This window comes from Strix uralensis, chromosome 5 (assembly GCF_047716275.1).
Source record: "Strix uralensis isolate ZFMK-TIS-50842 chromosome 5, bStrUra1, whole genome shotgun sequence".
Classification (NCBI taxonomy): domain Eukaryota; kingdom Metazoa; phylum Chordata; class Aves; order Strigiformes; family Strigidae; genus Strix; species Strix uralensis.
Genome location: NC_133976.1, coordinates 86182795 through 86199821, shown reverse-complemented (window position 1 = coordinate 86199821; position 17027 = coordinate 86182795). Strand labels below are relative to the sequence as shown.

The window sequence follows — 17027 nt, the reverse complement described above, 5'->3', positions numbered from 1 at the left end:
TCCTGACTCTGTACTACCACCATTCCCCAGGCTACGTTTAGATCTTTACTATACTGACATTGCAGCTCATACCCTTACAGGTGACAAATAATCAATTAAACTCTCCCCTAAGCAATTACAGAATCACAGAATCATCTGGGTTGGAAAGGCCCTTGAAGATCCTCCAGTCCAACCATGAACCTCACACTGACCATTCTCAACTCCACCAGATCCCTCAGCGCTGGGTCAACCCGACTCTTCAAACCCTCCAGGGATGGGGACTCCACCACTGCCCTGGGCAGCCCATTCCAACGCCCAACAACCCCTTCTGCAAAGAAATATTTCCTAAGAGCCAGTCTGACCCTGCCCTGGTGCAGCTTGAGGCCATTCCCTCTTGTCCTGGCGCTGGTTCCTTGGGTCAAGAGACTCATCCCCCCTCTCTGCACCCTCCTTTCAGGGAGTTGTAGAGGGCCATGAGGTCTCCCCTCAGCCTCCTCTTCTCCACACTAAACCCCCCCAGTTCCCTCAGCCGCTCCCCATCAGACCTGTGCTCCAGACCCTGCACCAGCTCCGTTGCCCTTCTCTGGACACGCTCGAGTCATTCAATGGCCTTTTTGGAGTGAGGGGCCCAAAACTGAACCCAGCCATCGAGGTGCGGCCTCACCAGTGCTGAGTCCAGGGGTAAGATCCCTTCCCTGTCTCTGCTGGCCACACTATTGCTGTTGCTAGCCAGGATGCCATTGGCCTTCTTGGCCACCTGGGCACACTGCTGGCTCATTACCTATTTTAGGCTTTGTGTTGTGATTTTTAAACTATCATCTATATGCTCAAAGACAGAGGAGACGTATTTCTCTTATAAACAAGGCCACACATATTCCACAACAACCACCTTTACGTTCTATGACATCAGTAGCCTTCTGCAGAGTAAATACCCTCTCACCACACAGCTCTCCCCACGGTCTCATTCAGAAAACATCCACAGCTATGTGACACAACCCAGCCGTATGACTTGTAGCACCACCACAGACCCCACGCGACCTGCCACTGCTTGCTCAACTGCAGCGCCTGGGGAGTTTCCTTCGCGCTACGAGGTGGCAAGACCAAAACACCAGCTGCTTGGCTGCAGTAGTTTTTGCCTTCTCCAAGAATCAGAAGACACAAAAGACCCAGATGAAAGGGGAGACACTTTGCCTTTCTTAAAGTTGCCATCTGAGTCTGTGGACATCGGCATTTTGACCAGGTTCCCTACAGCCTACTCAGACCAGATCTGGCCATCTGGTACGTGAAGCTGTTCAGTCATTCTACGCAGCTAGAAAGAGTCAGGTGAGCAGCTCTGTGCCGCGGGCACACACACCACCTCTAACCACCGACTGACCACCCAAGCGCACAAGACAACAAATGCCTCCGAGCAAACTTTGGTTCCAGCCTAGCAGTTCCCATTTCCATGATTTGGTGTACACATTATTCACACAATCATTCCACAAATCACACAGTCTTCTGCTTAAGTGTTGCTATGCAAAAAGAAACTAATAAAAACACCCCAACACCTAAGTCTCTATGAACAAATATCCCCATACAGTACATTCACCCTACTCACAGTCACCTTGGAAATTGTCACAGAGCGGGGAAGACAATTGTAAGACTGAATACACACAGCATTACTATTAGAATGCCAGTTCAATTGAATGTTTTTTTTTTTTTTCTTCTGGCAGTGACAAGAGTTTGCCTGTGGGATCATTCAGCTTACTTCTGCTGACACGTTTTGCCCACTCTTGTGCTTCTGAAGAGACACAGAGGCAAACAAAAGAACTGCTTCACTAAACAAATTCATCTGATGCACTCTGAAACATGTCAAGAGTGACACAGACACAACGTCACAATGTAGATTAAAGGCTGAAAAAGCAGAGGAGCTCTTAAACCAGTGATTGGCAAAACAAAAAAGTTTGCTTCCTTTTATGATATGCGAAACCAACTCTGCTTCTGATAAGAGGAACGGTAGTAAAACATTTTCGTTGCAAAGAAGTGGTAGAAAGGAGAAAAACAGAGCCTGGTGTTCACATGTTTTTGTGGAAGACCCTTTACCAAACCACACTGCCCTCACTACTGGTCATTCAAGTTAGAACCCTCCCACCTTTCCACTCCAATTTCCTACCGAATTTCCACTTCTACTGTTAGCAGAGTGCTAGACACCAACTTAAAATTCAATCAAACCTGTGAAAAAGAGACCAAGACTAAAATAAAACTGAATTCTGAAAGAACCCATAGAAGTCTTCTGCCACTGAACTGCAGTTACCTTTGCTGAAGGGCAACTCCATGCCCCAAACCAGAATGCTGCCCAGGCCCGCTACTGTCTGAATTCACTGGTTGACCACAGAGAATTGTGTGTTTTGAGAAGAACTTCAGGCACCTCAAACCCTAAAGAGGGTAAGAAATCTAGCCATGAAAAAAGATCTTGGATAAATAAGACACTTAAGCTTTGAAATAAAAGTGGGCATGGCCATTCTTGTCAACAGTTCCTATTGCTGAAACACTGAATAAGGTGTTGTAATCAAATTAACTATATAACAGGGCATGTGAATTGCATAACTCAGCCTAAAAATGTCTAGGTGGAGATTGCACCAGGCTGTAAATTACCATTTTATTAACTTACCATTTCTTGTCATGCATAGAAACACCACTACCTTAAAACAGTCTTGTCTTCAGTTACACAAAACTGGGTAATTCTAGGTGACACAAAACTATTTAAGGCCAAAAGGTTTGTTCCATACATAGTTTGCCCATAACTTTTTTGTTGAATCCCTGGATACAGCAATTGTTCATATCATTTTACAATTTTGAAGCATTAAAATAGGTTGGTTTTTTTTTAAAAGACTAACAACTCTACAGTTAGCCATGCAAAGAAAACTCCCGAACTATCTCTGTGAAGATTTTATACAGAGCTCTTGACAGTATTGAGAAAATAGATGCCAGAACTTAGCGACTTCATAATTCCAGAGGGACAAGCTGAAATGAAGAAACAAGTCATGTAATGTCTTCAAAGTCAGTCATAAAAAGGCTAACTGTTCCCATAGATTTTTCTTATTGTTTCTAAAAAAAGGAGCCAGAACTTTTCCATCAGAAAAACATTAGTCAAGCACTCACTGAACATATGTCTGACAAGCTGTGTCTTATGTTCATATGAACTCCTTGACCATGGTCACACCAAATGAAACTTACGTAGAAGCAACAGAGAATTATGAAAATAGCAAGTTTCATGGTTCCCTGGAACAATGTATTTGCCAGGAAGATGCACGTGCAAGAGAAAAAGGTAGCCATTCTTTTCACTAAAAATAACAAAAATTATCAAGCGTAGAATTAACCTGATGCTTGCTCTCACTACCTAGCTCGTGCATTTTTCAAATTCTCAGCAAAACTCCATTTTATTAGTCAGACTTGGTGTACACTTCCATAGGGGAGAGCAGTCATCCCTTACACTGTTTAAAACGTGATTTTGGTCTTTCCTTATTTAACAGAAAAAAATACATAGGTTAAGCTTACTCATATCCTCTACCAACTCAAGGGAAAAAATTGGAAGTTAATATTCAGCAGTTCCTGAAAAGAAGTTTCACAAAGCATCTAGGTCCTGCATTAAGAAAATAATCATTTAAGTCCAGACACTGGAATGCCACAAACTCTGTGCAAAACCACAATTCTCTACCTAAGCAGCATGCTCAACACTGCCATGGCAAAATAACTGTTAATCCTGTGATTTCATCTGTCCGAGCTTCACAGCCTACCACAACCCAGCCTAAAAAACCAGGCACTTCACAAGACAGATTCTAAGAACCATCTTTAAGATACTTTAAAAATAGAACTTCAGAAATAAAAACACTTCAAAGCCACAGCCTCAGAGGATATACTTGATGTTTACATTATATACATTCCCTCAAGAAGTTGACTGTAAAGCATACTTTGAAAACTAAAAGTTGGAAAAGTGGATGGTCTACATGATGGGGGCAAATATCGTGGAGAGGGAGAGAGAGGCAGGCAGAGAAAGGGAGGGATAAGAAAAGCACAGTTGGAAAATCTTGATAAATAAGGGGTTTAAGTCTCATGGTCCTTCACTTCAAAATGCAAGTATTTGCTCCTAACTGTACTTTTTAATGCCGAAACTTCACTGAGTACAACTATTTTCAGCATACTACTGACTTTTCCATTAGTATGAAATGAATTTTTTTTTTTTTTTTTAATATATTCACTTCATACATTTCCTCTATAGCTAACTGGCTCTGCAGATTCTTTCACTGGCATGAAAGAAATTTTTTCTTACTTGAGCAGGCAATTGTGATTTCAGGAATGACAATCCCCAAACAAACTGCATCTTGGAAATCAACAATAGAAGAGTCTTATGCCAAATCATTCATGAGCAGGAGCCTAAGATTAGACTTCTTAATCTGTAGTACGACAGGCAGCACTCAATTCAAGGTTTAAGTGTCAAGTAACTACCATAGATGACCTTCCACTTGACTTCAGGAGTGTTCTCTTTAAGCCTATTTAATTTTTCAGGGTTGCTTTCTTTCCTTTCGTCTAGTTTTAGATGTAGGACTTCTGCTAGTCTGTAGAAGAGCTGTCAGGCAGCTTTCCCCAACATGACAAATTTTACTTCTCATTTTCATAAAGTTACTTTTAGAGTATCTTAAGAAATTTCTCTCTTCCATCTTTCCATCCTCCCAAAAATACTGATAGCTACTCGTCTCTTAGTTCCAGGACCACAAACTGCTAAGGAAGTATTCATCCTAGGTCCAGCAAAACCTTCAAATACATTTTTAATTTTGAATTAGCAGTCCTGTCAAGATTAACAGAGCAGTCACAAGTAACATATGCTTTTGAGGGTCACCAGATAAAAGTCAGAAGGCTTTAGCCTCTGGAAGACCTACACCCAAACCAAGTTTTTCTGTAACTCCATTCAGTGTTGAATGAGTTGACTTTTGTAACAGATTTCAGGCACTTATGTGTAGATTGTTTGGTGTATGTACTGTTAATATTTACACTGGTGAACTCTACAAATAAAATATGCACACACACACTGACATATGTCAACAGCCACGTGCATGCACATGTGGGCGAACATAAAGCAGTCCACCATCCTTACAAAGTCACATCTCTTTACTCAAAGTTTTGGCTGAGGTTACGTATTTCTAGGGTGCCACATGACAAATTCTCTAAGGGAACTTTTAATATGTTGTTTATGAAGAGGATGAAGAGAACAGGCAAAATGCTTTGGGAGATTTTACAAACCATGCAGGTGGGTGGGAGGAAGAGTCCCAAACTACGCAAATCCACAGTTTGTCTCATGTTGTGCATTTTGGAGAATCGCGGAAGGCAACTAATACTCTCACAGCCACACATGAGAAATTCAGCTCATAAGATTTCAACTTTAGATTACTAGCAGTTGTTTGCAGAGGGCCAGGCTTCAAAAGAAAAAGAGTGACAAAGAACTTAAATAGGAACCAGAGCTCAAAAATCTTAATTTTCCCACCCTGTTGCACGGGTGGCCCTCTGGCATCTGTAATCCTATTCTCACTGAAGAAAATGGGAAGGCTTCTGTCTCTGTAACGGTACAGCCCCTGGATGAGCATAAAGCATATCAAAACTCAAAAATCACGGAGCCTTTCTCCTAGTCATAGCTCCATTTTAGCTGGACATTTAAAAGCTGATGCATAGAAATCCTCTATGTTCTGACCTGGATTTTCCCTTTTTAACCTTCATTAGCTAATTATCTGTGTGAGACCAGTTGATAGCATCCATTTTATACAGAGGGTGATACAGAGAAGACAAGGCCATGGGCCACAGTTTATAGGGAATCTGCCCCAGACGGGCAACTTGGGACTGGGAGCAAAGAGCCCCTTTTTCTGTTTCATGGTTATCAACGAGTCTGCCCTTCGACGAGTTACAAAGCAGTTGGCAAAACGCTCTCGTTACATAAACTGCTGAGATTTCACAGATTTTAATGAGGCTAAACCAAATACGTTAATATAAAGAACTCTGTTTAGGAACTCACAGTTTTCCGACTCTCATTTCTGCCTTGAAATAGAAGAACATTTTTATGCAAGGAGACAATTCTTCTCTAGTTAAGTAACAAATTTCTGTCAAACCTCAAGAACACATTGTACTTTCATGCTTTCATAGTATCCGTCTCTTTAAATCCAAATTTGGTTTGTAGCTATAAAATGTTGATTAGGACTATATAATTTATTTAATGCTAAAGCTTTTAGTGGTTATGAGCAGCGATCAGACCTTTACTAAAACAAATCTCTGGTTTTGCTATTGCCTACTTGGCCAAGCCGTTCTGTGCCTGCCAGCTCAACGACGAGTGCTGGCTTGAACACCACATCCAGCAATCCTTCTCCTCAGTCAAGCGACTACTTTCATGCACATCTAGGGGCCAACAGAAATTCTCAGTCAGAACCTCCAGCCGGCACTACTGGCCACAATAAGCACATTATTAAATGCTGTTTAAAAGAGCATGTCAGGCTATCACAATAAAACAGCAAATTGTTAATGGGGAAAGCACAGTAAAATCAACGCACGATCCATACTTTATACAGTTAACAGAACGTTTGTGTGGAATCTCATAATCAGGTGAAGCATAGTTTACCAACATACACACACATGCACTAAAACCAGACAACTCTGGATTGTTACCAACTGCTCAGGCTCCTTCACATTCAAGTGTTTACAGTAAGAACTAGGCGAGTTTTATTTTACACATCTGAAAGCGTTCTTCCAGGATCTTCTTACAGTTTGACATCTACTGGAGCCCACTACTTTATAAACTGCATGTAGCTCTTGAGTAAATTCCACCCCCCTCTTTTTACCTCAGATGTCCTTCACAGAAAGATTTTTTTTTTAATGTACACAAGAAAAATGCATGCTGAAAATAAAAAGAAATATCAAAATAGCATCTTTGATTTGACCTTACTCAGAAGTTTGCCAAAGTTTAACCTAGAAGTTAGACAGTGATATAAGATACAGTTTTATTTTACGACAAATAAATGCATTTTTAGTAAAAGAACATTCTACTCAAGAACTGAAGATTTTTCTATGCTTTACTACAATACAAAAGAATCACACAAGCTTAATTTGCAAGAGCGTTTTCTTTAATTTTAGGGTAATTTTTAACAACCTGCTAGAGCAGAGATCATACTTATCCTTTAAATAAGAAAAATAAATTTCACACTTACATAGATTTATCTAGAAAAAAAGCTCTCTGACTTAACAGTGCTCTTCATTGCATAATCTCCTATCTTTACCACTTCTTGCTTGAAGTGACAGAGAAAACTTAATACAAGTAATACTTTATGCTGAAACATGGAATTAAGATGTAAAAGTGAGAAACGACAAGGTTCCCATGAGAAATGAAAATGTAAAGTATGTGTTAAACAACCCTGGGGAAAGAAGTGGCGGGGGGGAGGGAGAAGACAGAGGCCCAGAATGGATGCTGACTTTTATTTTTTTCTAAGCGAGTGGTATTAGAAGGATTCTAATTAAAGCATTAAGGTCTAGGAAATGTGTTACTATGCTTTATATTTCTACTTATCAATCCAAGATAAAAAAAGGCTTCCACATTTATGGGGGTTTGGGGTTTGTTGGAGGTTTTTTTTGGGGGGTGGGGGGAGACATTTTGGGGGTTTGTTTGGTTTTTAGGTTTTAAGGTACAACACAATTAGCATGTTTCAAGTATAAAATACAATTAACTAGACACAGACACCACAAATACATATTACCTGTACATTCTCACCCACACATATGCATTTAAAGCACACAATTTAAAATCTAGAGCATTACTGTGGAACAGCATTGCTGGCCCATCTGAAGTGACTCTGCTCCCACGGACAAGGCTCAGGTTTTCTGTTGGGTTCTTTTATTACACAACACCCACAGCTGGGCCAGATGTTTTAAAAACAGCCTGGAAGGGGACATCCCCTACCGAAGAAACAGCCCAACCAGAAACTTACCACATAGGCTACAGTAATACAAAGAGTGAAAAGTAGTAATTCTTTCTCCAAGTGGCAAGCAGAAATTCAAAGCAACTAACTTTTGCTTTGCTCAGCTCATTTTCAGGTCTTTTATACACAGTTCTTGAAATGGTAGAATTGTACTGGTTCAGAGACAGGCCCAACTAACAACCCTGACACGCTGACTGTAACGTGAACCATCCTCTCCTCTCCTGGGGTCACCCCAGGAGTTCTAGAAACACTTACTTAGGTATTTTATTAGGCCACCTAACAATTTATGCCCCGGTACGTCCTTTCTTACTAGCTGTGCTGTAAAAGCTGCATTTGCTTGACATCCTCTGTACAATGTATTATCCCGTGACATTTTATCTGACCACTCTACAAAGAAGACAGTACTGAAATACATTTATTCTCCACAGGGATAGTCTTATTTTTTCCAGGAATGCAGCCAAATAAAGATGGTTCTTTTACAGACTTTTTGTTAATCATGCTGGAATTTCATACAGCTGTGTGCTATGATTTTAACTTTTTAAACAAACTTAATCCATAGTTTATTTAAAGAATATTATTGGTCTGTTTCAAATCGTGCTAGCAAGTGGATTTATCAGCTTTCTTCAAGAAATGAGGCATAAATCAGTATTTTTTCTCACAACACAAATCTGACTTCCTCCAGAGGAACAAAGGCAACTTTCTGCTCCATTTTCTATACGCAGATCAAACCCTTTGGTCTAAAGTTTGGACCAAAGTTTAAACTCTAAAATGGAACACAGTTCAATTACTCCCCAAAAGACTGGGAGGGGGGGGGGGCGGGCGCAGGGGAAACCCAACCCACAACCAAGCAAACCTATCTTGATTTTTAAATGAAGAAAACATAAGATTTTGTCTTCCCACATTCCTCTTTCCACCTGCACACTCCACAAGCCCATGAACAAGCAGAGTCATTAACGGTAAGGCCAGACACTATCACGCTCCTCTTAGACTCAGGCTGAGCTCACATTACACATTTCTGCTGCAAATGCACTTGTCAAGTTTACATGTTGGCCAATACATTGCAGCAAGAATTGTGAGTATAATCTCAGTTTATGGTAGAAAGTGCGTTTTTGACAGTGAATCTTATTTAGAAAGGGAAGAGGATGGTTGCAGGATTAATAACAAAAGTTTAAACCACGCTGCAAGGAGCTGTATTTGCTGAAGGCTAATTTTGCCAATAAATTTCTTCTGGTGCAGACCTGCTTTAACACACGCTGTCTGTAAGGATCATCATCATTTCTGAAAAAATACCCTCTAAAATATCCTACCTTGAAATAGTAAAGAGATTACAAACAAAACTTCCCTAAAATGAAGTAGAAAAAGAATTTCTTGCAGCAATTTGCAATTATTAAGCTGAGTCAGCTACAATGGTTTTAGTGAGCAATCGAAAGCTCTCTCCTACAAGCCTTATTAGATGTCATGGGTTCTGAAGTAATGATTTCCTGACAAACACCGCCAAGTTATGCAAGTTATATATGGGGGGAGAGAACGATTATTTGTTTGTTTTTTACTCTGGCCCCTTCTCCAGAAACAGCATGGATGTTCCTTTAAAGCCACTCTGCTTCCTTAACAGCAACGCTACTTTGAACTTCTCAAGCAAGAACGCAGAATGAACAATATATCAGATTATAACTCGCTGCTGTAAATTAATACGGCCCCTTTGAGTTCCTGTTAATAGTTATTAAAAGTTGTCTTAGGATCATTTTAATTTTTAAAAGTGTGTGAACAAACATTTTTTAATTAACGTCTAGCTAGTAATGCTTACCAGAAGTCTAAAATCATTATTCTAAAAATCATTTTCCTTGTGTTCACTCGGCATAAAGCTTCATTCAAAATGCTGTTACTGAAAACTTGTTTGTTAACAATTTATTTTATTAAATATAACAGGTCTTCATAGTCTAGACTTAGATGCTAAGTTATAATTGCAGGGACTGAAAATGCAGATAAACAGAAGCATGCCCAAAGACTCATCACCAGAAGTTATTCACGCAGACCAGAAATTACCACCTCAGCTTGAATACTTAGTTCTAACCTATTAAACAAACACTGCATGCAAATATCTGAAGTATACATTGATACTTTACAGCAAGTTGCATAATGTTTACTAATTCTCATCACCACAGTACTGAGGTACGTGTTAAGGGACAGGCCAAATCATTCTCTTGAATGTTACCTTAAATTGTCAACAGCCTGTCATTTAAATATCCCCATAGTCACATGCCTCACCAGAACAAGTCCAAAATTGAAGCCATGAAGCGAAAAAAAGCTTAGAAAAATAGAAATTAGTGTTTTGACAAACCCTACAGTGTTTCAAGATGCTGCTTATTCTGAGGGAACTTGGCAGATGGGAAAGCACAGCCCTCAACTGATCCAGTCCACAGTCTTGTTCTCTAGCTCAAGCACTGACTGAAGGAGGTACGGATGAAAGGCTATTTTCTAACTTGCCTACAGCTAAAAACATCTATAACTTTAAGATATCTGAGCCTGTAAGAAAAATGTTTGTCCTGCACAAATCGATTCTGTGCACTCTAATTTGATTTCTAACAAGCCAAATCTCTCCCATCTCATTCCACAAAGAAAAAACTAGGTAAAACACCTGAAAATTAGAAAAAAATATATTAGTGAATGTGTTCCTCTGAGTTCCTGGCAACCTCTGGCAGTAGGTAGGGTGAGGATAGGCAGTCAATGGCAGTAACATCTAAAACCAGCACAGCAAGATTTACAAGAGAGGTCACCTCTCCAAGCCTTCACTCTGTTTTAAATATGTGGGTTTCTGGATACTTTCTGGTTACCTTCCTTCACCCTCTCCTTCAGATGAGGCGAAAAGAGAGGAGGAGAAAGAAATCACCATTTTGAGCTGTGCAGTAAAATGACACCTTTACAATTTTAGCATCTAGCCACATGGAAATACCCTAGCATTGGACTGGAAACCAGCATCACACAAACCATACATGATAAATCTCAAAGAAACCTTGCAGTTTTGTGAAAGAACCTTTCAAAATGAACAGGCTGTCAATGAGATTAAAACAAAACAAAAAAAACCCACTAAAAAAACTAGAGTTAATATTCAAAGCTATTACAGTAAGTGAATAGCATCTGATCTTGTTCCCAGAAGCCACAAAGATCTTCACAGGACCAAGAGCCAAATCCCAAACACCTTATACTTCAAGAAGCAGAGGGAGTTATTGTAGTTCTGGGGCAGAAGATGGCGAGGACATTTTGGATGCCACGCCAGCATCTCGCAGGATGAAGCGCTGCTTTGCTCGCTGTTGGGTTTTGAATCATGCAGTATAATCCTGGCCTAGGCAGTCTTCTCTGATTGGTAGTCTCCCATGCCTAGAGACACAGGTGCTGTATTTTAGATCTTCCAAGAGTTACATGCAGCTCCAGGGCCAAGGCAAGTCACTCCTGATGCAGTGTCACAGGACAACCTGTGCAATACTACCGCAATCTTTTGTGCTAGCTTCGTTATCTTTAAGTCACAAAAAAACACCTTTTCGTTTGCTTAATATCCTAGCTGTTACCAGAATTTAGTGATGTATTTGCAACCAACATCTTCTGATCAACAGAGACTTCCTAGGTGAAGAAAGATTAAACACACCTTATAAATCTACGTGCCAACACCACAGCAGTCTGCAGATTTCATATCAGCTTAACACTTGCATATAAGACGCCTGTAAAATCTCAAAATTAACTCCTTACTGCACAGGCCAGGCTATACAGCAAGCAATTAGCTGAGTGCACTAATCTGCTGCCTGTGAAATATGTTAGTATGAACAGAGAAGCAGCAGATTTGCAGCCAGGAGCAATCTGCTCAAGGGAGAGGTGGCATCAAGCAAGAGAAGCTATGAAACAGTTTTCAGTTATTTTCATTATTTTGGGAATTTACATCTAAGGTGCCATTTTATATAATACTAACTTGCATTCAAATAAAAAACTCTTCACTGAATGGGTAAATTTATAAAGAAAATTTTAAATTTCTGAATTTTTTACATTTTTAAAATGTTTTTTCACCAAATCAGAGATGCTGTAACTGTTATTAGAACTGTCCGGTTTCCTTTCCTTATATTGTTGTATAACATCTACCACTCAGCAACAAATTCTACCAGTTTCCATGAATCTTTTTTTATGATGTGCAGATGTAAGGCCTGTATTACAATTGCTTTTGTGCTTGACATGCTGAGACACAAGTTTCCAACTTTGAAAGAAACAAAAGAAGTAGGCTCATAAAGTAAGAAATGTATATGTATTCCCTGCAAAGGTTTTGCATGAAGAAAATAAGAGAAAAGTCTGCTGGGGGAGGGGTACATGTTAAATCTGAATATCTTCCCCAACGTGCAAAGTACTCCATCCAGAAATCAACTTCAGCTGTCATAAAAAGTGTTGTAGCTCTTTGTACTCTAATTCCATTCATTAACTGAAAACCTTTACAACCCGAAAGCTTTACAAGAGTTTAACAATTAAGGTAACTCTATAGAGTCACTTGATTTAAAACATGTCCTGAAAAGTAAGCAATTAGTCAGCACTTCTAGGAGGCACTTAAAATTCCCTTTGTGGTGAACAATACATCTAGAAGTGAGAAAAGCCAGTTCATTTTGATAGTGCTTCTTATGAAGAAAGCTTATCAAGTTGTCTAAAGGGTAATTTTGGGGGAACTGTAAAAATGATAACGAAGTCTCTTCCCTGAGGACAAAAGGGCTGTACAAATTAAAAAAAAAAAAAACAAAAAAACAAACAAAACAAACGAAACCAGCAGTCCAAATATACAATTTTCAAGCAGTACTTGCTCGAGAATCTGAACAGATTATGCCATTTTTGTCATCTTGAGTGCTGAAGCAGAAAAACCTCTCTTCCACTTGCTCAACTTTCATGTGAGCAGTTCCTAAATCTGGTGCTCTCCTGCACTTGGTGGTCTAACACCAGGCCCTCCCCTGGCAAAACGTCATCGTTAAATTGTCAGAGTATGTGTTATTCCCACCTGCTGATCCTATTAAGAGGGTCTCATGTTCAACACAGGGCAGGAATGAAGAGTTTCAGAAAGGACAATGAGGACCGAGAAGCCTTCCTGAAACTGCCCTGAAATCCCCTGGGCTCGCTTCAAAAGCAGGCTGAACAAGCACCCCATCCCCTTCCTCTTCATCTGAGGCCCTTTCTCCTCTCTCCTGGTACACACACAATATTTTGTTGAGTATCCAGACAACTAAAATAGAAAGAAGTAAGTTGTAGTATATGAACATGAGAATGAGAAGCTCAAACCTCAAAACGTTCACAGGAGATGGCCAGTAAGAGGAGCCTAGACATTTTAGATTCTGATGGCTTCCTAGACAAAAATACCAGAGTAAAAATTAGACTTGGCTGCTGTGTCTCAGTTACCAACTGAGAAATATTTTCTGTAAGTAAACGTATTGCATTTCCCATTATTGATAACAGACACAGGAACCTAGTCTAACTTCTACTCCAGTATTTCAGTTACACATAAAACCTCACACACAATTAACAGATGGTTTTGGCTGCCCAAACCCGTTATTATTTAATCACCCCTACTGTTATTGTAGCATGCTCTGAAAGAGTCTAATTATATTCCTCACAACTATCACAACAGCACCGAGTAGTGACCTTCAGAGAATGACCACTGAGCATCCCACAGCAAATAGGTTGCTAAAAAGACCAGAGTGTTGATGAAACATCTAATTTTTTCTACATGGGACACTGCCAAGAAAATGCATTATTTGTGACTACGTATTTGTGCTAGCGTATACTGTTCTTAACATTTCATTTCAAAGGAGGCGTTCCCACGTTTTCATTAAGATACATATAATAAATATACATGCACACACAAGCACAGAACAGACGAGTAGTTTGGTACTTAAATCAACTTGATCTGAAATACTCTATGTATGCTACTTTATTTGACAAATGTAGTTGATCTAAACTTTAATGAAAAATTGAACTGGTGGGTAACGATGACCTTAGTGTAAATTTTGCTGCTAAATAATTTCTTTTCATGAATTGTAAGAGTTTATAAAACTGTATCTGGAATAACCATCAACTGAGCATAATAGGAGATGGATTAGACTGCAGGAAAATGAGAGGGGTTTTGCTTTTCCAAGTTTCAGATTTTATTAACCACTCTTAGATCCTTTTATGGCTTATTGCTACCACTGTCTGCCAGGCAACAGTGTGAAACCAAGACATTTACAGGACTAAAAAAAATGTAAATATTAGTGCATACAAGAACAGCTTGGGAATTTTTAATGTTTTTTTAATTTACATCCCCGTGCTGATGCCACCCTTCTAGCTATGTTTCAAGCTTTGGAGGCCATTCTGTAATGTAATCAGATTTATTGAAATCTGAGAGGTTTTCTGTCATAAAACCGCACATGAGAATTGCAATTTTTGCAACTGCAACATGGCAAGACAGAAAGTGGATCTATTAGTGTATTACCTTCCTAAAACATACCCATCACATAACAACTTCAGAAGCGACCTCTACAAAGATTTAGGAGAGAAAAAATATTTTGTCTTTCAATTACAGCTGTTGGAGGGGTTTTTTGTTTTGGTTGGGGTTTCTTTGTTTGCTTTGTGAAGGGGGGGGTTGGTGTTTGGGGTTTTTGTTTAAATCTAGGCATGTTGAAGTGTTTACTCCTACTGCTTTAACAGATCATCAGTATGGATAAGGTTATGAGTTCACTTTACCTTTGATCTATTTCATTTTTTCTTCTCGTACTTTCCTCTGTGTAAAGTATTATGAAAGAGTGCAAGAATATGCAATCATCTCATTTTGATCACTGAGCATATTACTGTATGGATTCAGAAAATGCAAATACTCTTCTAAAAAAGACCAAGTGGCTTGACAACTGTATGTTATTCCTAACTAAGAATCTCCGTCTCTCTGATTACAAGCCAGAGTGTTTTTCCTCCTTTTTCTCTCTCAGTTTTGGGATGGTGGGTGGAAGGGACATAAGCGTTACACATCCTTTCTTGCATTCTCTTAAATGGTTTTAGAATCTAATAAAATAAAATTAATGCTATCATTGGCTCCAATTTATAAGTTGCAGAGAGATAGGAAAAGCATAAATCCATCCTTTCGTTATTTCCAAAGCTGGAAATATAAGTAATGCAAAAGAAACATATTTCCTGTTTATATATTGTCAAGAGTCTACTGAAAATGTAGAAGAAAATATTCAAGATATGATATTTCTATGAAGATCAGGAAAGAAGCCATATTTTACAAAGACACCTTCTTCTTTTGAAGGAAGAGACTCAAACACGCAAGTTCAACAAATATAATGTAAAAAAGCTGAAAGCAGCTAAAACAACCCTCACCTTGCCAAAGAAAGAATGCATTGATTTCTCCCCCCCATAAAACGTGAAATGGTAGTACAATAGATTCATTTTCTTGCTTGTTCAGGGAACAAAATATAATATAAATAAGATCTGTACTACAGATTTAAAAAACTATCAAGAGATTACACAGCATCAAGGATATTCCATTAGCCTTTCACTTTGGGAGAGACAGTCAATTTACCACAGGTGACCACCTATGGGGTAACCTCAAGCTAGCCATTTATATGACATCACCAAAACCACCACATTTCTGGCAACCATGGCTTTGTCCTAAGAACAGAACAAAAAGATTATACTGTAGGTCACGTCCAGGGACTGAAATGAGAGCTGAGAGGAATTAGACCTGTCCTAGAACAGGGTAAAGCCAAAACACAGGATTTTTTAAAACAGAAGTTTCCTCCAGGGTAGGGAGAGGAACCCTTCTGTAAATGTTCTAGTTAAGTGCTAAAACATGTCTCAAATTATTATTAATACAGTGCATTGATTTCTCTCATTTCTTCTGCTGTTTCAATAAAGCATGAATATCAACAATGAACAAAGCTCCAAAAAATTCCGTTACTTGATACTGGCAGAGCGCCACAAGTCTGTCCACAGGCAACTGATGGCCTTTCAAGCAGATTATCTTGGGTTTTACGTTAAAACTTCTCCATTTCTGTTCACCTTCTGCACTACTGCCAATATAAGTTTCTAGTACTGTTTTAAAGTCTGATGATTCCTAGTTGTTCACAAACCAATGTGACTGCAATTTCAGAAATGCAAATTGTTTTCAAATTACACTACTAGAAAGAGAAGCAAATAATGCAAAATGTCTTATGTTCAATAACAGTACCATTGCTTATTTAAAATCATTCAACAAACAAAAAGTAGCAGAAGTTTTAATATTTGTAATTATTTTAACAAAGACTTACCCTCTTGCAGGATCTAAGGCAATTGCTCTAGGTTGATCCAATTCTTGCCAAAACAAAACTTTTCTCAGTGATCCATCTAAATTAGAAACTTCAATCCGATTTGTTTCAGAATCTGTCCAGTACAATTTCTCTCCCAGCCAGTCACATGCCAGCCCATCAGGTGACAGAAGTCCAGAAATGACCACATTTTGTACACTCCCAGATTTATTGAATTCTGTTCGTTTAATGGCTTCTTCACTGACATCACTCCAGTATATCAACCCCTTTACAAACACGAAGTCCACTGCTGCTGCGTCCTCTAAGCCACCCACAATCACCGTGGCGTTCTCCTTCCCGTTCGCAGCATCCACCAGTCGCAGGTCACGTCGGTTCGCGTACAGCAACAGCGGGGCAGCTTTAAATGGGAGAAATAAGGGGTGGGGGGACAGACAGATGCATTAACACCACTCATATTAAGTATGACTTGCACTATGACGGTGCATCAGGCCGTAACTACTAATTTAAGAATTTTAAATAAGAAATAAAAAATAGGTGGGGGGACATTTTGAAGTTTGACTAAAAAGCACTGACTTGAAGCCTTTCAACAGTGCTACAGCTCAAGATGGTAACTTTGTAATGGGCAGCTCATTATTCTGGGCTGTGCATTATTAAAATAAGATTAAAGAAGAGGGGAAAGAACAAAGAAAAACAGGGGTTTGAAGTGCCCAAATGACACTGTTCTGCAGAGAAGGATGTTTAAATAAGAATCTGAAATACAAGGGTAAAG

General features: G+C 39.2%; 1 protein-coding gene across 2 annotated transcripts in view; it reads right to left on the bottom strand.

Moving 5' to 3' along the window:
• The window catches only part of LRP6 (LDL receptor related protein 6), a 132223-nt gene that overhangs the window by 99245 nt on the left and 15951 nt on the right, over nt 1–17027 (bottom strand). For both annotated transcript variants that reach the window (XM_074872084.1, XM_074872085.1), the window contains exon 2: nt 16262–16655. In XM_074872084.1, coding sequence (XP_074728185.1) covers nt 16262–16655 — 394 coding nt within the window. The remainder of the gene's footprint in view (nt 1–16261; nt 16656–17027) is intronic.